The 23,014-nt window shown below is 39.1% G+C and overlaps 1 protein-coding gene across 2 annotated transcripts in view; it reads left to right on the plus strand.

The window, feature by feature from the left end:
* fech (ferrochelatase) overlaps positions 1 to 8,610 on the plus strand; it is a 31,127-nt gene extending 22,517 nt beyond the window's left edge. Inside the window, exons 10-12 of one of the 2 annotated variants that reach the window (XM_069187373.1) lie at positions 846 to 905; positions 4,264 to 4,420; positions 6,679 to 8,610. In XM_069187373.1, the coding sequence (XP_069043474.1) occupies positions 846 to 905; positions 4,264 to 4,398 (195 nt within the window). In that variant the 3' untranslated portion in view covers positions 4,399 to 4,420; positions 6,679 to 8,610. Of the gene's footprint in view, positions 1 to 845; positions 906 to 4,263 lie in introns of both variants that reach the window. The other variant, XM_069187372.1, reaches the window with a different exon arrangement.
* Positions 8,611 to 23,014: the final 14,404 nt, after the last annotated feature.

Consider the following 23,014-nt stretch of genomic DNA (forward strand, 5'->3'; position numbering starts at 1 on the left):
GTTCCCCTGTGCTATAAAAGCAGCTTGATCTCCTCAGGGCCCGTTCAAGTTCTATGCTATGGTACAAAGTCTAATAGTCCTCCAGAAACCAAACAAGTAAGACAGAGACTAGTTCACTTTCTTCAACGCAGTGCCTTTTTCAACTCATGTAGCCCTCTTTGGACTCCCGTCTTACCAAAAAAAAAAGAACTTTTTTTTTTTTGCCTTGTCTGTTAGACATCCAAGCAATATAATAATCTTTTAAAACTGCTGCTCTGGTTTCATGTTTTTCCACCCTGATCTGCATCGTGCATTCCATTTTCAAAGATTTCTGCTTCTATTTCGTACTGTTTATCTGAAACATTCGAGTCAAATTACATTATGTGGGAAGTGGGAGCCATTTTTACCATTTAGCAAGTTCTAACAAATCCTGTACTATAACGAGCCACACATTAGAAAAGGGCAGGACTACATCTGTGTAAACAGGTAGAGAAAAGTTAAGAATGCAGTGAAACATGAGACGAGAAATGAAATAACATGACAAATTATGTACTTCAAGTAAAGTTTGGAAATTTCAGTTGCTCAAGTACTGACTAGCAAAAGCAGAGTCATGATGTAACTTTCAATTGTTGGTTTTTCTCTGCATGTTGACCACTGGAGTGTTTGCATTTTGGTTAATCTTAAACTGCTGAATGGTCGTTTCTAGATGGAGGTGTTTTGCTCTGGTTTCGCCTTGTTGCCGAATCCCTGTTTGTTGGAAGAAGAGCAAACGCTAAAAAAAAAACATTGAATCTTTATGAGTCATAGTGATGTGCCTCTGTTTCGCATTTATTCACCTGAACAAAAAACATTTCTCTCTGTTGCAGTGTGGTGTGGAAAACATCAGAAGAGCTGAGTCACTAAATGGAAACCCTCTCTTCTTTAAGGTATGCATTATACAGTTAGCAGCAGACAACCTCCCTCTACAATTTATGGTTTCTGAAGGCAGTATTCCTGTGGCTCCAGAAAGTTTCTTTTATTTCTATATCCTGGGGGGGGTGGAGTGATCATTTGTTTGTCTTGTGCTGACATTGTGTATTAATATATTATGAGCTTCCTCAAAAAAAAAAAGTTAAACTCAAACCTCTCTCTCAGGAAAGAACCCTCATCAGTGCTGGTGTCCAGGCAATTAGTAGCAAGTTAATTGTGTAATTGTCTGCTGTACAGCTTCCTTCACTGATGGAAACAACTACTCTGCAGTTCTGTCTGCCCACTGAGGATAATTGTAAATTGTCTGGTTTATATTGCCTTCAGCATGACTTTATGGACGATTGTAAGATGCTTACTCTTAGTCTGGGGACCATTTTTATGTTGTACAGGTCATGGCTGTCCCAAAATGCATTAAAATAATGTACAGTCATTTAAAAATCTGATAAAGTGCAATAGCTTGCAAATTGAGTTGTGCAATTCCGAAAAGTTTGGAAACTCTGTAAAAGCATGAATATGCCCATGCCAGGTAAAGTTACTGTTTGTCCTTGGTTGACAGAAACTGTCAACTTTGTTTACTCATTATGCAGAAAAAATAGACTGTTCCCTTGCGTTTCTTTTTTGTTGTGTTGGCAGTGTTTCATAGTGGTTAAGTCTCTGGTCATACAAGGTGGTTTGCAGGTTCAAGTCCCTGAGGTGGAACAGTTGTATTTTGAGCCAGCAGCTCCAGTATATCCAGCTGTATAAATGAGTACCAGCATCGCTGGGGATATGTGCTCCTCCAGTCCACTCAGCCCTAGAGAAAACCAGGATTAGGGATGAGCTGATGGGGAAATTACCTTTTTATGGTTTTTATTGTGTTCTAGCTGCTTTACTGTTTGAGTTAATTTGAGACTGTTTAATATCAGGCTCCACAGGTACCTGACAGGGTTTTAAAGTCATGGAAAGGAAAGCAGTAGGTTTATAATAAAAAGTGCCAAGAAAGTGTGGCATCCTCTTAGGAGTCTTTTTCTTTGCCCTACTTTTGATAGTACTTCTTTTTTATTAAGTAAAATGTTCTGTTAGCAGATGTGCAAGTACAAAAATTACTGATGTTCCTTTTAGTTAAAATATTCTGAAGTGTGTCAATGTATGCTGCTGGTGCTTTAGCCCATTCTGAGCACTGGTCATAATTATATAGAATATCACAAATGGAATTGTACAGAACATACCCTAAGATGGCCTGTAAGCAAACCAGATTTTAAAAGTGGAAGAAGGATGGTGCTCATATAATTTCTCATGTAAGTATTGTCATTTTTCACCATCTGTTTTGAGAAGATAATGGTCCATATTTTTTTGCTTATTAGATGCGGGTGTAGATTCTGTGATTATTTTTGCTATCTTGTATCAACCAACTAGGACTTGCCAATAGCTGTTTAATGTGACCTGCGCACATTATAGCCTCTACAACAAGTTCGAGAAAAATTAATGCAAAATCAAATCTCATGGTATTATATTGATTGTGAAAATCATTTGCAGTTGCACACTTCCAAGTAGTGGCCATATTATGTGACTCACATTGAATAATCTCGTTGCAGTCGTGTGTTATTTTTTACATGCATTTACAAAAAAGATGGGATAGCAATGGGTAATAACTGAAGTATATTTTTTTGAAAGCCACCATTTTTTCTTCTGAATCCCCTTTTTTAAGCGGTAGAGATCTTAGGCATAAATACCCTCCCTGGTTAGCTGCAGTCAACAGTCTCTTCCTCTGTTCAGCTCGTCTCTTTAACAGGAAAGGGGAATGAGGAACTGGAGCTGTGTGTTTGTCAAGAGTAATTCTGCACACTGTGAGCTCCGGGAGGCGAAGAGCTGAGTCAACTCAAGTCCTCTCAGTCTTAGTTGCACTCCACCACTGCTTCTTCAGGAGTTCTTCTCATAGTCAGTAAATGACATACAGTATCCCAGGTTTAAAGGGTGATATCTAGGCTCAGCCAGCACTCTGAGCAGTTACTTTCACGTTTGAAGCCGTGAAGCACGTTTGGTAATTTTGGTATACCTATTCCATTGTTTCCAGCGGGTTTTTTTTAATTCTTTGTTGGAATTAAATGACAATTTGCTCACCCTTTATCATATCTCGTACTTTCTTGCCTTTTCTGGGGGCAAAAACACTTAAGTAAATGTTAATTTTACTGGTGTCAAGCATACTCTGAGTATACATTAACAAATTTGTGCTTTGGACAGTTCTGCCAAGGTAGTTCAATGCAGTTAAGGAATAAAGTTTTTTTTGTGAAAGAAACCTAACAAAAGGCAGAGACGTTTCAGTTTTTCCTGCCCCCCTTTGCATTTAAGGTTTTATTTCGCTTCAGTATGAAGCTGTCCCTCTGTCTTCTAATGGTCAACCATTAATTCCATGAAGAAGGAGTTGCCCTCCATGGTCTACAAGATTTTCCTGGAAACTTGTATCAATAAACACATTTGCTCTCCTAAGGTTAAAACACAAGCAGTTATAAAAAGTAACAGCCAGCTTGCAAGTTTTATCATGAAGCCTCTACATCAGTGTCTGAGTTTCAGCTGACTCCGAGCTTGAGCTGCGCTCTCAAAGGGGGTGACGTCAGGCGAAGCCCTTGATCGAATTAGCGGCCAATGAATCCAACAAAAACACAAATACCGCCAGGTCTCCTAAGGAGAAAATCATGTTAAAGAGTAGCTTCATCAGCATTAATCCCATTGCTATAAGTATCTCTTGATGAAAATCAGAAGAGTTTGAAATGGGGTGGGGAAACGTGTGTCATTGCTGTCTCTGACCAGCTTTAGAGCAAAATCAGATGAGGCGGTTGACTTGTGTGCCAGTGTTATTGTGAGGTTTGTTAAAAAATGTAACTCCTGGTTCAGCCATTTTTTCCATCTTCCATCTTTTGAACTGTGGTTCAAAGCGAGGCCCTCAAGCCAAAAAGTCTCCTGAACTTTGCCTTGAGCTGTACTTTAAAAAGAATGTATTTCTGCCAAAAGAATATTACATACCCACAGTTCTTGATAGCCACTTTACCTTACCAGCATTACTGTAGATATCCGCTTGTGAGCAAAGGGTACCAACTCTTCCAAACTGACACACTGCTGATAGGCAAAAAGCATTCTGAAAAATGTTCTGTTGACTTTTAAATGGGAACTCGGTTTAGGTTTCAGTTACAAGGCAGAAAGCTTAAAACCAGACTCTGAACTGTGGTCATCGACCGAGATTATTACCAATATTCCGATGGGTATTAAACAAGCATATATTGAGAAGATAAGAGTTTGGAACACAGCTGGATTCTGATTTTTTCTCTCTCTTGATTTCAGGCGTTGGCTGACTTGGTGTACACTCATCTGAAGTCCAAGGAACCCTGTTCCAGACAGCTGACCCTGCGCTGCCCAATGTGTGTCAACCCAGTGTGTGGGCAGGCAAAAGCTTTTTTTGCCAACCAGAAACCCTGACGTCTCTTTTTAATCTGTGAAGGTAGTAGAGTGAACACCAATAAGCCTCTCATCAGCTACACATATCTCCCAATTACAGAAAAAAAATATCCCCAGGAATATGATTAAAGCACCTTACTGTTGATAAACAGAAGGAGTTAAATAGAGTGTGCTGAGCACAGAAATTGTTTACAGACCCCAGTTCACTGAGAAAAAAAATCACTTCGTGTTATGGGCTTCCTACATGACTGGAAAAAAAAACTGCACAAGTATACTACAGAAAGTTTCTGATTGAGAAAACCTGGCCATGAATATTCCCACCATGAATTCCCCCAATTTAGTCCCCCAGAGATCATTCGTGTACAGGAAGATAAGAAATGTTATATACGACAGCAGGCCACCTGGCCCATTGAGTCCATTTTGAGCCCATTAAGTCACTAATAGTAAAAGGTCTCATCCAGCCGCTTCTGACAGTAACCAGGGTCTCAGCACCAACAGCACGGCTGGGTAGCCTGTTCCAAGTGCCTCCTGTTCTCCGTTTTTAATGCCCTTCCACGCAATTTCCATGTGTGTTCCCCGGTTCGTGTTTCACTGTTCCTTCTGAGATTTTGGTCACGTGTTTGTGGAATAAAGACTTGCATGCGTCGGCAACATAAGCTTGTTCAGATTGTGCTTCTGCAGAAGGTGGGTTGACTTGATAAAGACTGAATCCCATGGCTCATAGAGCTATCAGTAACATATCAGTCAAGCCACAGCTTGGCATGGCAGAGACCTTGGCCTATGCTCTTCCTGTTATTGACTTAAAACTCAGCTCAAAGCTGCAGCTTGGTACCGTCCGGTCTAACACAGCTGCATGAATGATCAAAGTAAAGACATCCAGATATCCCTTGGCCTCCACAGTTATGACTTAGTGACAATATCTTGTTCTGTTATGACAGAGGCAACAGGCAGCAATGGTGATGTGGAATCTCAAGAACGTGCCTTTTTATTTTGTTATGATTTTCTTCTCAGACAGAAACTCAGCCTTTCTCACCTGAAATGTTAACATCTTGTCTATCAGACTTGGCGTCTCAAGGCCAGCCTTGATAACCCGCAGGGCTCTGCTCTTTATTCTGAGCATGAACCCCAAATTCAAGCTTAGAATTTGCTGTGTTCTGAAAATCATTTTTCTCAATGTGCTTGCATTTGTTGAATTTGTTCTGGTTTGTCTGGGGTAACGTGGTATTGTGACTATTCTGCATAATCCTGCTCTAGAAAAAAAGCTACTGTTTCTGAAAAACTCCATCATAAAGTCAAAGACAGCAGAATGCATTTTTCTGTCTGTTTCCTTGTTACAAATGCACAAGACCTTCTTGTGCAATTAGTTCATCCTCTTGATATTGTTTCTCCCTTCTCCTGACTTTTGGATCAGACAAAAAATGGTCAGTGTGGGGCTAGTTCCCTTGGCTTGGATGACAGTTGCTTAACCTTTTTTAATCATTATTTCAACTAGAAGTTTGAGTTCAGTCTCTGAGAACACAATCTAAGCTTTACATGATCTGGCAGCTCAGAGCCTGGAGTTACCACTCTTCAGGGCTTCGCTTGTAGTTATCTGGTGGTCTCCAGCGACTGAACCCAAGAAGATCCATTGTGTGGCTATGTGACTCTGGATAATTCTAATTTACAGTACTTCTCCACAGAACAGAGAAGAATAATAACATAGTGCACGGAAAGCTTCTTTTCCAAAAGCAATCTGTGACTAAGATACTGTATAATTAAAAACAGCTGGAGTCATTTTTCTGCTGCACAATGAAGTGGCGACACCGATTAAACCTGAAGAGCATATCCCTGTACCTGCACAGCCTCTGTCCTGCAAGTCTGATCTTTACCCCTTTGATCAATTCAGTCTAATAACCCGATTGTTATTCTGACCAATTAAGTACAACTGTGACAATGTACTTATAGCTTTCATAAAGAATATCAAAATTAACCTGTGCCTTTTCAGGACCAGGGTTGACCTGCACTGCAGTTACAGAAAGAATATAATGTGCACTACACATGCATGATTACATTCTAGATACACTGATGTATGAACCCCAGAACCTGTCATGCAGGTTTCCTGTATCAATCAGCAAGTTAGTTTGAAGCACCTCAGTTGAATGTGGTGAATGTAAAGACTTAACTATGTCGTAGCTTGACCCTTTCAGGAAATGATGTCATAGGCACACTTGTTTTTTCCATCTGGAGGTGTCACTCATGTTCCCCCCCCTCCCCCCGACTTCAAGGTCTGTTGTGCAAATTGTTGCTCTTCTTGGTTTGCAGTTGTGACTCTTGGACCTCTGCAGGTGGGTTTATAAGTGGCACCGTGAGTCCTGGCTGGATCCCGCAGCACAGCATAAGAACATCAGAAAGGTTACAAACAAGAGGGAGACTTTCAGACCACTTGGTAGTTGGGATGAGGATCCCATCCAGCCGTTCATTGAAAGGTGCCAGGGTTACAGCTTCAACAGCTTGGCGGGGTGGCCTATTTCACACTCCCGCAACCCTATGGGTAAAGACAATTCTCAGTTTTTAACTCACTTCCATGTAGTTTTCACTTGTGCCCTCAAGATGCTGCATATCCCCGATTTAGCTGGCTGACGCTTTAATCCAGAGCAATTTACATTTGCGCCCAATTTGTGGCGCTCGTTTATTTTAGTCCTGAGGGAAGTACTTTGCTCAGGAGTGCAACAGAGGACTCTCGCCTGGGAGTTGGAAGCCACAACCTTCCAGCTTCGACTCTAACCACTGCTCCGCACTGCTGCCCCCTTGTGGACAGTTAGCATGGAAGGAGAAGTGGCGCAGCTCGCATCAAGCCAACGCAGGATTCAGCTTGCAGGCACCCATCAAGTCCTCTTGTCATGAACCAACGGGTGTATCTTGGCTGACACGGAGCCACCCAACATGATGGCGGTCAGCCCACTTCCACTTGGAGAATCCCCAGCCAGGATTGAGACGTCGCACACGCTTCATCCACATATTTGCAGAGCGCAGAGCTCAGATTGCACCATTAATGTTTGAGTCACTTTGAAACTTTCCAACATCCTTTTTTTGTGGTGAATCAAAAACAAAAAGGCCGATTGGCCTTTTCAAGTCTTCCGTTGCCAAAAAAAAAATCCTCCGTTGTTCATGTTATCAAGCAAGCGTATCACGCTTTCAGATACTTTCTCCTTTTTCTTTTTTTTTTTTCCCTGATAAAAGCATCCATTGATGAAGCTGTTGTCGATTACGTTGGGTGAAATTGGTTGTCTCGGTCCCAGTAAGCCCTGACTGTGAACGTGCTCATAGCCAGGAGTTGGTCAGGCTGTGACAGGGAATCTGGGAAGTTAAAGATGTTGACCTGTGAGCCGCTGCTCTTCCTGGTAATTGAAAAGCGAGGGAGGCTGTTGTGTGGCACTGTGTGACCTCGAATTGAAAGCACTTCAATTGATTTCCCTGCCATGTGCCGAGAAGGAAGGCAAGGAGTGAGGGGATGAGGGACTGAGGGCAGGAGGAGGAAAGATTGAAACGCCAGATAGAGAATGAGAATCCAGACTAGGGAGAAATTAGGAATAAAACAGATTGAAGAGCTAAAAAAAAGTGTCTATCATTCTGATTTTCAAAATCCCTATCAAGAAATGATCTGTTCCATTTGACTTTTTCCTGCACTAAAAACTGATGATCCCACTAATGCAGCCGAATTCAAACACAGTTCCTGGTTTAGTTTTTAAAAACAAAAATGGAGACTTTGTTCATAAAGGCCTTCCATTTTAAAATGTTTTGCATATGATGCATCTACAACAGCCGTCTACACTAGGTGTACAGTAACCGAATGTTACCTAGACTTAGACTTGAACTTTTCTAAATGTAAGAATAATTGTTGTTTATCTCATGAAGAATGTATTCTATTTCAAAAGTAGAGATCGACCACTGGAGCAAGCTAGCAGAAGATATTCTTAAGGAAATCCGAATGAAGAAGAACTTCCTCGGCCTATGATATTGCTCTCTCTGTGGGTAAAGTGATGTGTTTGAGGTTTACATCACTCCTCAGAAACAGTGTTGGAACTGCTCAGGACAAAAGTAGGTTTGCACTTGACAGTGTTGTGAACGGAGAGGATTTGTCATTAAAAATGTGTGGTGCAAGATTATGCAGTAGTATGCACTGTAAACAGAATCATGATGTTTTTTCTCAGTGTCGTTGTCAAATAAATATTTAATTGCAATTTTAAACCCTCATCTGTCTTTTTAATATTTCTTTCGGGGGTCGTAAAACGGTAGTCTGTTGGCCACCACAGCTGAACGGTGACGGGTGTTCAGAGCAGGGGTGTGTGTTTCTCACACCTGGGCAGAAACACAGGCCGGCACCAGACGCGTAGACAGAGGGGCAACACAGGGTGCCAGCTGCCACCCCATTTTTATTTTAGCACCTAAAACCCCATAGTGTCTCAATTTCACCAGCAAAAGAAAAGGGAAACAAACGATTCTGAAGCATCTCAAACGCGTCTGTAAGAGTACGCGCGTGGCCTGAGCTGTAGAGGCACTGTGGGCAGAGAAGCGGCGGTACGCTGGAGATCGCTCCCAGGCAGCTCGGTGAAGGCGCTGGGAAACAGGGCTCACAGGTGTAACTGGTGGAGAGGAGAACAGCGGGACACCTCTCAGTAGTACAACCCATTTCAGAAGGCAAATAATGTCTTTTAAAGGTGCCACTCCCATGGGTGTCAAATACAGTATAAAATCCTGGCTATTCCCCTGGTCAGCACATCTGCAATGGTCCCTCATAACACGCAGACCCAGTTTCAGAGAATTTTGTTATGTTGTAGCCTGCAGGTCATAAGATTAGGATTCGAGTTGTTAAATGTTACCTTATTCCTTAAAGGGAGTATAATCAACTTACCCCTGCCTTGACGTGAGTCATGGTATATGGAAATGAGTAGAAAAGGTGGAGCAGTTTTATTCACTCTATATCAGCGGTCATAAACTGATTTCATGGAGGGTGTAGTTGATCTCTCACATATTATTTTATATATTAGGTGTTTCTTAATAGTAAAAAGCATATTCAAGATACATCCATTAATGATAGACAATCACTAGTGAAGAGGGACTTCTGAATCCTAAGAGAGAACTTCAGGAAAACTTTTACCTTCCATCCTTCAGTTTTTGCTTTAACCAATCACCACTTGGTTAAGGGATCTTCAGCAGCAATGTTCATGAAGTAAATACAGGTCTGGTAGGATAGAACTCCTGCAATGGAGGAGAATGGAGTTATCTGGGTTCCCCTGATCTGTTGTAGCCAGACGTTCTTCAATTAATGATCTGTGGGTTATTTTACAGCTTTTGACAAGAAATTAGAAACATCAGAGAGATTGTTCTTAAATTCTATGGAAAGCTACTTTGTTCAGTTGCACAAAACTTAGGTGGATAACAAAATGATATGGCACCATTCTTTCAGAAATCCTAGGGAGTGTGAAAGTGCACTTCTGATGGTTTCTGATAAAAAAGTTATGGAAGCACCTCCAGCCGAACTCTGGTGTTTTGTGTGGTGGTATTGAGGGAGAAACACCAATCAGTTGTTCTTTTGAAGAGCACGCCATGTGTAACTCCTGCCATCTTTAACAATGGTCTGAAGTCTGTGAACATCACCCTCTTTTGATGCATCATTAAACCTTTTATGGCGATCATATCACATTTGGGCAGAAGCCCTAAATGGGCACTTAAGCTGTAGTGCTTGTAATTATACATTACCACAGTGGATTGGAAGGGCTGGGCTGCATCTCTAGGCCTGAGCGGTTGAAGAGAAATTAATACTTGTGTTACTGTACTCATTGCCGTTCACACCCTCTGAGTTCCTATCTTGTCCAGTTATGGCAAAAAAAATGGTGCATACTGTAATTAAACTGAAACACTTTTTGTTTTAACATGCTAGTTGTATTTAGTTTCTTCCTATTAATGAGTTTTAAGGTCCAAAAATGTTTCACTGTTTTTAAAAGTGAAAGTATTAAAAGTAAGTTACATTTTTCCATTTTAAGGTGAACCACTGACAATCGTATCATCAATGTGTAGTATTAATTTTTGGTGAAATGATATATTTCATTGGAAAACCAGGCATGTTAGTTTTTTTAGGAAATGCTTGTTTCAGAGTTTTCAGTCTTCAAAAGGTGAAAGTTTTGTTAATCTTTCTTTTTAATTTTGAATATAGAACCAGACAAAAGTGTTATGTTCTATCCAAATTAGTATTAATAGTAAGTAGATAAGAAAATACTCTTCACAGATTGCAAAGGAAAATAAAGTCTGAACAAAATGGATTTGTATATATTCTTAACCTTCTATGAAATGTCTTCCTTATAGGAAAAATGCACTCAACTTCTTTGTTATACAAATATCAAAGATGTTTTATTTGTATCAACTTCTGGTATGATTAGAAAGGAGCATTTTCATTTCTGAGCTTATAAAGTGCAGAAACAAATGAAATTTAAAGAAAAACTAGGTTTGTGGCTCCAACAATAGTTGATGATGAGTGAGCACTATTTTATTTGACCACCAGAGAAATGTTGTTGAGTAGTATGATTTCAGTGAGACTAACTGTATTTTAACTCACCTTGCTCTACACTTGACTAAACAGGCCCCAAAAGTATCTGTTCATTTCTTCTGATAAAAAAAATAAACCTAACATGTATGTGCTGTTTGCAGCATGAAGCAATTTAAGAAAGAATTTATCATCATAGCATTGTCCCTTTGGTATTTGACTGACAGTTCGCTACACAAAGACTGCAAAGCATTCTGAAGTAATAATTTAAAACCACACATTCTTATCTTCCCTGGTCTCTGATCTGCCTTCTAGGGTGATGGAAAGTAAAATATCGATGAATTAGTCTGTGGTGGATGGGTGGTTGCTGTAGAAACCAAAAATGGAACAAAGTGATTGGTCAGTCAGAGTCTTATGTGGGTTTGATAGAAATCAAATGGCACCTGACTAATAAAGGTCTCAAAGCATTTTTATGGCCTGGTGTGGCTTTGGAATGAGAAAGGTGTAAGTGGGATAAAGGATGTCTTTTGGCTCTGTGAGAGACAAATGCCAATCAGTCTTAAGACAGCCATTAGATGAAGCATTTTTTTTAGATTCCACACAACTTTACCACTGTGCAAAAGTCTTGGAAACAAGGCAGAGGGGCATTACAGGTATTTTATGAGCAACAACACTCTACTGAATTATAACAGCATCAGCTGTTGATATTATACAGGTAGCTTTGATCACGTGAGAAAAAAGCAGGCTTGTCATTCAGCAATCTTTCATTTGAAGGGAATGCGAGAAATCAGAGCACAATTCAGTGTAGTTATGAAATACATTTATTAGGGCTGGGCTCTCCAGGAGTCCAGTTCGATCCTCCTGGTGGTACTGTACTCTGTGTGCCATGCTTGCAATGATAGATAGATAAGACTTTATTGATCCCGTAGGGAAATTGATGTGTTATCACAATGATGTGAAAGTGTATTTTATCACCTTTAGAATCTTCCTCCTGTCCGCTTGTGTGTATCCCAGTCGGATGCATACTGGTGTCTCTTCCAGGATTGACTTTGGAATTACCTCTGTTGCTGGTGTATCTGTACCTGTACTCAAATCTCAGCTGCCTAGGTTTCAACTAGAACCAAACCTAATGAGCCAAATTCTACTCGAGAGAGGGAGCGAGTGAGGAGGAATGTTATTTTGGCTTCCTTGCAATGGTTTCCTGTGGAATCCAGAGAAAATGTCTCTGTGTTATTGCTTACTTTGAAGGCCCAGAATGGATTCGCTCTAGATTGCATTAGGATCTTGCTATCTACAGTATATATGCACCTGCGTGCTGCCAGCATTCTCTAGACTCTGTTCTTTTTGCTGTTCCCACTACAAGATGCCTGACTTTAGGAGACTGCATTGTAGACCATTGCTCCAAGGCTGTGGAATGAGCTCCCAGTTACAGTTACATCTTGCAGTTAAGATAAGATCACTTTATTGGCCATATACAATTTCTTGTATTAGGAATTTGTCTTTTCACATACCCCAGCTTGCTCTCCATGAGACACACAGACAGGGAGAGAGAAGCATGGGGTCAGAGCGCAGGGTCAGCCATTTATACAGCACCCCTGGAGCAGCTGGGGTTAAGGGCCTTGCTCAGGGGCCCAACGGAGTAGGATTTATCTGCCGGCTGCAGGATACAAACCGGCAACCTTCCAGCCACAGGTGCAGATCCTTAGCCACAGACCCACCACACCGTTCTAGTGCTCCCTTTAAATCTCGCTTGTTATAATACACTGTTTTACACTTGCATCCTGACTGATACATCTTTCATTTTAAAGTCATGATGAATGTGTGTGTGTTTAACTGTATTCTGTGTCTGGGTATGTTTAACGTTAAAGGTGCAATATAATAAAAACATGACCACTATCATTCTTCTTCATTGTTATTAATATTAATATTATGGCAACTATATCTCAGGCCAAAGTTTATTACACTGTTTTCTGTTCACCATGTGATACTGGTTTTGGTAGTTGGCAGTTGATGTTGAGAGGGGAGGTGTGACATGGTAGCTTCTCCATAATAACACACAGTGCACAACATCTATTAATGAGAATGAATCAAAGCCGTTTATTTGATATTAATTGCAGAATATACAGCACTACCATTTGATGATAGTGGGAATAAAAATGAAATAAGTAAATAACAGAAAAACCAGCATGATGCAGACAAAACACTAATGCGTGCGCAATGTAGAGCATTATGTTCAAACAGCAAATAGAAAACAGTACACAAACACACAACTGAATATTTTGAAAAAGGACTGGGATGTTCTGCAAAGGTTTTAAAGTGCCCAATACATCAACAACTTTAACAATATTAAAAGCTCCAATGTATGCAGTAGTTGAAACATGTAACACTGATACAGCAAGTTGTAATTCCATTATTTTATTAACTTTTTTCTTTTTTTTTACACAGCTAATAATATTGCACAGGTAAGAGGCGCAAATACTAATTGAAAATCCCACCTGGTTGTAGGGTTCATACACAGAGCTTTTTGAAATAATGCAAACCCAATGTGCACTCTGTTTGCTCAAATTTAAAGGAAAGTGTTCTACCAAAATACATGCAAGCATATATACGTATACATATATATGCATTTATAAAGAATCATAAATCAGTTGTGTAAATATCTCAGCTGTGCTAGCACATGTGAAAGACTTACAATCTCCCACCTTCCCCACTTCTAGGGAAATTCTGTGCTTTCATGTTCAGCACATTTTACAGCATTTTACTGCCTCAATTACCCTTTTTCGTTAGAGCACACTATTCTGTGAAAATATTTTGTCCAATTAGACTAATTTAATTAGAACTTGCCAATTGCAATTGCAAAGGGGTATAAAATATACAGTATTGACCTTCAACATTATATGGGCATTTTAATCACTGGCAACACAAGTGATAGTGATCTCTTCACTCCTGTTCAAACTTTTTCGAGGTCTTTTCTGTTTTTTTCTTCTGAAAACAACTTTTAACATTGCATTTGTTAACCAGTTATCAAAAAGATGCACATCTCTTAATACAAAACAAAATTGCCCATTGGAACCAGGTAATATGAGTGGGAGGCCCATAGTAAGAACAAACACCACAGACAACAGCAGGCTCTTTAGACTGGCTTTCAAACACAACACACAATATGAATTACAAAGCAAATATTTTCCCTGTGGAATATCCAACACCTTGGTAAAGGGTATTTTAACCACATTGCATTTTTTAAATACTCAGTTAAAGAATAAAATTATTCCATGGGCAGAATTGCCTTTATCTCACAAACCTATCTTATTATGGCAGGACGGGAAATATTTTCATGGCCTTGTTGACACAAGTTTCAAAATGATTTTTTTTTCGGCCACACTGTTTTAACTGAACTTCACAGACTTAAAGTAACCGGGATCTTGAAAAAGGAAACATTAAAAGACCTTCAGACATGATCAGGACTTCTTTCTGGGACAGTATCTCCACAAATATATCCATTTGGACTTTTTTATTTTGTCAGCGGTCTTTTTTCTTAAAATGTCTGAATCAAAACAATTGCACATCTCAACATAGTGAAGTTCTTTGTTTTGTGTGGTTAAACTTTTTACCAGGCATACCTAGCCAATCTGAGGAACTGAATTTTTATACAGACTAGAAAATAATGGGCAATCTGTTTTGTACCCCAACATCAATTTTAATCTGACAAATAGCAACAGTCTCATTTTGTCTTCTACATATTACAATAATGGGGATTCCTGGTCATTTCAAAATGGGAAGTTATAAAAGGATTTACAGTATTTGATGAAGATTACTACTCCATATGGCTTGGATAGGAATGGACAGGATCAGATTTCTACAATCAGATAATTACAGCAAATTAATTGTTCCATTATTTTATACAATCCACACAAAAGATGATGCACACCAGGTTGGCAATATTTCACATCCTCAGTCTTTTTTTTAGTACAAGTTCACTTTCTGAAGTCAAAATAAGTAGGTAAGCACACTCAGACTATTGCCTTTCATAACATGTTTTACATTTAATGTGGAAGAACATTTAATAGGAAGGTGTTTTTTTTCTCTTCATTTAATCATAATTAAGTTGCCAATAAAGTCTTGAAACATTTTCAGTTCATTCTTTTTGGTATTCTTTCCTGTCAATTGCAAATGTACTCTTCATCTTTGGCACAGAACTTGAAGATCAAGAAAACAAAGAAACAAACACATTTTAGGGCCACATTGTTCCCTCTAATTGCTTTGGTTCCTTAGGCTACACATTTTGGATGGAAAGTGATTAGAACGTGAAAACAGGCAAAAGCTTAAATACCGTTTTGTGCCTCTTACCAAGTGGAGCCAGACACTGTCTCACTCGCAAGCCCATTCACTTCCTGTACCAGTGTAAGCAGACATCTTTGGCACACTGTCATACAGAAGAATTGAAAAAAGCATTGAAAAAACCTTCGAGTAGCCTAGCCTTTTAGAGTTGTTAATGTACTCTTTCATTTAAGGTAGAGCACAATCTTATAGTAATACTACTTTAATGTATTTGTTCGTGATGGCGTTTTGGGCAGGCAATTCTGTAATTACTTTGTGAGGGGCAGAGTATCGACACAAAATACATACATATACTGTCCTTGAAATAAGTGACTGTTGGCATGAGCTCAGCTGATCTGACCGGTCATACCTGTTCAAACCATGGCTCAACCACACGAGCAGAGAAAGTATTTTCACTTTTTGCGCCAGACAAGATATTGGCAAGTCAATAAAAATACAGAAATTCTTTAGATTTTATACGGTGACATGCCGGGTTCTTTCCTTACTCATCTCCTACAACTGCATGTTATCTGCAGAAGCAGTGGAAGGTATTTCAAGAGGTCAAGAGGACACAGAGATGAAGAAATACATTGGGAATTAGGTGGGTTTGCTAGAAAATAATTTGATATTCCAGCAAGAATAATATCACAAATTTGATTTGTCAGGCGTACCCTTCATCCATTTTCTAACTGCTTTATCCAGTGTGGGATTGTGGGGGGAGCCAGGCCCAGCCTGCCTAACCCAGCATGCAACAGGCGTAAGGCCAATCTCCCCAGAAGGCAATTAGCCTACCAGTGTGTCTTTGCAATCCTTGCCTTTTGCATGATGCAGGTTTGCAGATTGTGTCCTAAGCTGTGCCCTGAACAGGCAGCAGCACAGGATACAAACAATCACGAGCAGTGGCCTGACCATAGCAACACGGTCAACTTTCTCCAAGCAGCAGTGCAGCTGTTGGACTGATGGCATGCTTTAAGAATATCACCGATAGTGAATTGTATAACATGACCTGGGTTGAAGGTTTCTATTTCATGTGTGATATGGCAATTCTGTTTTTGTGCTCTTTGATGCTCCGTTTCTGCCTCATTGTCTTTACCTAAAGCTTGCAAACCCATTTTATTCAAGGAAATGTTAGACATCCTCTTTGCTGGCAGATTTTATTTTTAGGCATTGAAATTCTTGGTAGAAGTTATTATTCTGCACCTGTGGTGAAGCATTTGTCTTTTTCCTTTTGAAAAAGGAAGGATGAGCACTATAGTAGAGTGCAATATTGCAGACCTAAATGTAGAAATAGGGATATAGAAGTATAGATGTATAATATAGTGATTATTCAATATACAGAGCATATCTATTAAAAAAAAACAATATGTTTTCTTTGATTCTCCAAATACATCTTTGTAGGAATTTAATTATCTTCTCTATGAAGGGATAAATAGGATTTTATATATCCTCAAAAAAAGATTTGCAAACTATTAAAATCCCTAAATTCATATTCCCCTTGATAGTTTATTGATTAATGTCTTTTTGGCAATGGCCTCTTATGTTCTGACTTCATCTTACATGAGAGCATTTTAAAAGCATAAAGCTATAAAGTATGGGAGTGAGCTTTAGCCTAAGAAACCAGGCAATCAAAAAGGCCATGAGATATTATTACATTTAGTTGATGGTCAACATAGAAACAATTATCTGGAGTTCATTTTTCATATTTCGTTTATCCATTTTATTACTATGAAGAGTTGGAAATGGTCTTTTATGTTTCTCAACCTCCTTGATTAATGGAAAGTCATTTTTGTGCAACAGGTTTACCAGTGTGTCTAATTTATCGGTGTAAGATCTTACTGTCCAATATATACACAACTGAGCCACGCTCTTTTAACAAATACCAGGCTCCCATGCATAAATTAAGTCCATAAAAAGGAACATAATCTATTCTTAAATTAAATAATCTTAATAATCACAATGCATTACACTGCTAATTGTTAATAGCCTCATGCATAAAATTAGGCCTATAGCACTGTTTGGCAGTTGCTAATTGTAATGCTACACCTTAACACAGAACAAGTAAGACCAATTAGGACACATGGAAATTAACATTGTCTAAAACACAACAAAAGAACAGATCTTCTTCAAAGTATGAAAACTGTAAACTTTGGGCTCGTTCTGCAACCGTTCCCAATCCAAAGAAACAAAGAAACAAACAAACGAAAGGAAGGAAAAGAACTCAAAATTTAAAAAAAACAACATTTGTTTCTGTAAGCGCACCTCTTCAACTATTACAAAAATCACAACTTAAAATGTATAAAGCTTTTTTTTTTGTTTCATAAAGTCACAGTTACCAAAAAAACAAGTGAATAATTTATTACATACGCTATAATAACATTACCCTAAACACTATTATCTATGAGGTATATCTGAGAAAATTCGGTAAGGTCTGCGCCGCTATCATGCCACGACTCTTTAATTAAAGCTTTGCAACCATTAGGAGAAGGACATAGAAGGAAATTAAGTTTTAAAAAGCCTTTGGTATCGTAAGTTTCTCTTTGTTCTTTGTGTGATTGCATTGCAAAGCACCACAGTACTGGATCCACCACAGTAACACAACCTGGCGGCCCATTTGACGCTGAGGTAATTCACAGGAATAAAAAGCACAGAGAGGTCTAGACTTGAAAAATCGTCGCTTTGGTTCAAGCAAGGCACTCGTCCCGTGGTTATCTCATACTTTGCAACTAAAGCGTTTTTTTCTAGGTTTGTGTGAAGCAGTCATTATTGGTAGTAGTAGGAATAGTATCATTATTACTATGCTTTTTTCAACATCACCATTGAAAATATCCCTCGGTGCTTAAGATCTTAATTCACCAGCAATTGTGTTTAGCAAGTTCTTTGGCTCTGTCGTGAGGCCACGCTGTGACACAACAGACGCTGTTTAAAGCTTATGTCATAAACCGAAGTTTATGTTGTCATTTAGATCAAGTCCTGATGTGTATGAAGAAATAAGAGACAAAAAACACTTTGGGGGGATCTTTTTAACAGGCATTGTACCTGAGCTTCCTGCATTTTTATTAGGTTGACATGTTTTTCTCCTTATCTTTGGAACTTAGTGGGAACACGATCTTCAGGGAGGGGAGACTGCCGAGAAACTCGGAGCTCGAGGTGGTGTTAGTGGAACAGTAAGAAACACACTTCCCTTTGGAGCAGAATTCCCAGTTGAATGCCCTGGAGTTGTGACCAAAGAGATGCTTTACGAAGTGCTGGTCCTTCAGATTAGATGTGAAACTGGGTCCCTCACTGCTTGGTCATCAAAAATCCCAAGTTACAGAGAAGGGATGTTAACCTTGGCGTCTTCGCTAAATTCCACTTTGGACAATCACAATCTGCCTGACGGCCCCCTATAATTAAACTATTTTTCACTGATCCGCTGTGTAGTGGTGCTTCTACATATCTTTTAGTGGGTACTTCACTTTCATTGCTGGATGAGTGCGATGCTCCTACTATATATGTCAAGCACTTTATAAATACATAGAATATCACTGACCTTTTAAATTGTAAAATTTATATTTAAATTTAAATTACAGTAGTCAGTAGGCTGAAGTCACAATGACACTGTGGGATAAAATAAGGGTAACAAAAAATCATTTTTTCATGTTAGGACATTGAATTCAGATAGATTGTGAGATTAGACCTCTGGCTAGTTGACACGTGGTAGCAAACCAGCCAGACCTCTGGAGAGGCCTTTTCTTAATGTAGACTTTGGTTTTCAGTCTGATCTATTAAAAACTATTGGGGAAAGGGACTCCTGAGTGGTTCAACTGGCAAAGGCGCCTGCTTCAAGTGGGGGCTGGGATCTAGGATCCCGGGGGCAGGACTGCAGAGTGAGGTGAGTTCTCTAGCTGACCGGGGCTGGGGTTTCTGGTGCGGCAGAGCAGCAGTGGCTCAGAGCCGCAGGCCGCCAGGCTGGGTGTGGGGCTCAGCCAGGGCTCTCTGGGCTCCTGGGGAGACAACAGACAGGGATCCTGTACCTCACAGGCACTTCCAGCCTATCAGAGAGGATTGGTGTGGGGTCAGAGGAGCCTGTTTATGAACCCTTGAACCTCACCCTTGCGGGAACAGGGGTCAAAGATAAGAGTGCTGTAGATTCCAAACTGGGAGGGGAATTAAGAAAAACTTTTTTAAAGGTGTGAAATTTGAAATTTTGACATTTTGAAAAGCCCCTTTTCAATGACGGGGTGCTGAATGCAGTCAGTGTTTACTGTGGTGACACAAAGTATTGGCTGCACATTTCATATAAAATAAATCCATCTCAACTAGTCTACCCTCTTCTTACGTGAGAGCAAATTCTACACCGTTGTGTACCTTATCTTACGCCTCTGAAATGCTCTGCAAAGGGAAGTATTACAGTATGTGAAATACCTTGAAAACCATTAAGTATGTCATCTTGGGTAGTTTCCCATTAGTACCTACACATCGGTAATCCACTGCTTCAGTGGCACTGTTTCAGCAGAGCCATGGTATGTTTAGACACTGTCAGGGCTAGTTAGGGTTACCACTTGCTTACTTGCTAACTTTTAGCTGGTGAACAGGATTCTCAAGCACGTAGGGTTGAGCATTAACATTTTAAGCCCCCCTTCCCTTCAGACGTATTCTGATGAGGGAAGGGGACACTTATGCTTTAGAAAAGGAGAAGCAAGAGAGTCAGAGAGAAAGCGAGAGATACAAGTACAGTATAAAAACAAAAGCATGGGCCAAGCGCAGACCGTACAGAGAAAAAAATCTTTGGTATCTTTGGTATCATCAACACGATTAAAATTACAAATGGAAAAAGTCAGTGAGGTAGCCTCTTTGGTTCTCACTAGAAATAGAAAGATTTTTTTTTTTACACACACAAGTCAGTCTTGGAAGCAGCTAGTTAAGGGAATTCTCAGTTTTCCTCCTACGAGCAAAGCCATTTATAGCCACTCTGTTCTCCGGGTTATCTTTGGTAAATCAAGCAACGATTCCAGTAAGCGTGTGTCCCCCATTTGAATAAGTCGCGATGCGAATCACAAATCCGTTCCTTGTCTGTTTGTCTTGATCAGGATGTTGAGAGGGCCTCTCATTACAATATCATAATTAAGCAATCACAGAAAACAGATGTAGTGCTCAATTGTTGTTGTCTCTTTAAATAGATTGTTTTTTTATCAGAAAGAAACAAGTTTTAAGGAAAGGAAAAGGAGCTACATTGTTTAAATTATATTTTGGCCACATTTTAAATGCTACAAGCTACAAATCAATAAATTAAAAAAAACTATTACAATTTGATCTTTGTTTTCATTATGTACATGACAAAATCATTAAATACATCTGGTGCTTTTTAAAGCAAAGTTGTCTAGGTATAAATTAAAGAGGAAAAATGAGCACTGCATCTTTGATGCACTAGCTAACATTAAATACTCATAAATATTTAGCAAAACAATTACACCCTAATTAAATAAGATTAAATAATCAAGTATAAAAAAACTATAATTCACATGTTCTAACAAACCTTTGTCATAAATAAATAAGCTCAAGAGTGTCATACAAATTAAGTGGGGAAAAAAAATGTAAACCTTGGCTAGTTGATTAGGGTACAAGGATTTCGAAAGGAATTGTTTGATTAAATTAAAATTAAATTAAAAATACAAATTACATAAATAAAATTATATATGCAAATCCTAATAAACTTGAAAAAATTTTTACAAGAAGCATTAACGAATGTAAGTACTGAGAGAAGCAATGAAATCCTCTTTTGATTTCACATCCTCGGTTGGCACATCTTCTCAGTGACCAGACCTCTGTGAAACAGTTCATAGACAGAGAGCTCCAACCATTTCACACATGGCCAACTGGGAGACCTGCTGGTTTGGTCAGAGAAAGGATCTTTGGGTTTTAAGCTTTAAAGAGAGAAAACTAAAGGATAAAGCTATTCGACCGTGTTATTTTAACAGTTTCCTCTCAACAGATGAATAGTGGTTCTTTTTTTTTCGGTTGTTGTCGCTGTTGATGTTTTCTTGAAAGTTGAACTCATCTTGGACGTGCCTAAAGAATCCCCCATTCCCTCCCTTTCAGTTTCCAAGCATGAGAGATTGATATTCTCTGCACAGGCAGGTCTGGACTTTTTTCACACACAGCGAAGTGGAATTTATTTCAGGGGCAACTGGTGGTTGACTGCATTGTGTTCTACCAATCCCTATGACTTCTAAAACTCTCCTAAAATTGACTCTACTTCAGGAGGACCCACCTAATAATGAATCAAGAAATACACATATGGAAAATCAAATATTCCAATCATTTATCATCTTCACTTTCTAAAAAAATAATTTAAAAGACCAATAGAGCAACAGTGTGTGTGTGTGTGTGTGTGTGTGTGTGTGTGTGTGTGTTCGCATGCCCTGCGATGTCCTGTCCAGGTCGTATCCTGCTTTGCGCTCATTGTGCAAAATTTTTATTTAATTTTAATTCAGTAAATTTGATAAGAGTTTTCTGTAGCTGCAAGAGTCTTAAACATTGCTTATCATATAATAATTACAGAGAAAGGGTATCTAGTTGACTCTTATGGTATGTAGATTTTAAATATGGTAGTTTTTCTTTATGAACTATTTATTATGAGCTATAACTTCTTAAATAAAGGTGATGGGAACAATACTGAGTTATCACATGCTCAGAAATCAGTGCACAAAATGGGAATGAACTGCAAATCTGACTATTTTTCCACTTAATGATTAGGGTTTATGTGGACCAGTAGCAAACCCTCAGCTGATCAATACTTTCATTATCAACTGTGAAGCAGGGACCAAGTTCTAAATATTAAAATGTGAACAGGCTCAACAGGAAAAAAAAATGAAACTGGCTTATATAATACCCAAATTTCATGCTTGGAAAGCGAAAGAACCCCCTTTAAAGAAAAAAATCACATATATCATAATCTGAATCTTATCCTTTTTCACCTGAAAGGACAGTTAAAATAATTTACCTGCAAAAAGACGGAAACATTCATCAACAAAAAGAACGGAAAAAAACTGCTGTAGGAATATCCATGAATCTTTGGTTTTGTAGCTGATGAGGTTTTTGTTGTTCTTTTCCATATTCTTGAAAAACTGCATAGGCACACGTTAAAGACAATCTTCAACTTTAAGAGACGTACAATGCTCAGTCTTAAGAAGCAGCCACAGTGGTGCAGCTTCTGTATGTGTTTTACCCTTTGTTATTATCTGCTTCCTGGAAAAAGTCTGAGGCGTCTGGCTAAACAAAGTTCGATTCTCTGTTCCCCTGACATCTGTCTTCCTCTTTCATCCTCTTTGTCGTCGTCATCATCATCATCATTATCGTTAGTTTTTTTTTAAATCTTCATAACAGTTTGTTGCAGAACAATTAGGTGCAGAAAAAAAGTTTCTTTGGTTTCGATTCATCAATAAATAGAAAAGTCTCAAATGTCCATAAAGAGTTCTTAAAGCCTTTGGCTTGCTTCCGATCACAAAAGACGCATTTCAGGATGAGTCTGTTTACTGGCAAAAACTGATAACACTGGTTTGCTTTGACAAGGTGGACTTCATTGGGGAAAGATTGTATTTGTATGTGTTTGGGGCCATACTAGGCTGGTTGGGATATTATATAGTTTTACTTTGAATTAGGTGTTACAACAAAGTAAAGCTTTTATTTTCAATTGTCACTACCTGGAATAGAGACAGGAAGTTTAGTTAGTGAATCAAATGCAGTGCCTGACTCAGTGAGCTCTGCTCATTCTCTCACATTCATATGAATTGGGCTGGCCACACAGACAGAATACTGAAA

This window comes from Lepisosteus oculatus, chromosome 3 (assembly GCF_040954835.1).
Source record: "Lepisosteus oculatus isolate fLepOcu1 chromosome 3, fLepOcu1.hap2, whole genome shotgun sequence".
In the NCBI taxonomy this organism is placed as follows: domain Eukaryota; kingdom Metazoa; phylum Chordata; class Actinopteri; order Semionotiformes; family Lepisosteidae; genus Lepisosteus; species Lepisosteus oculatus.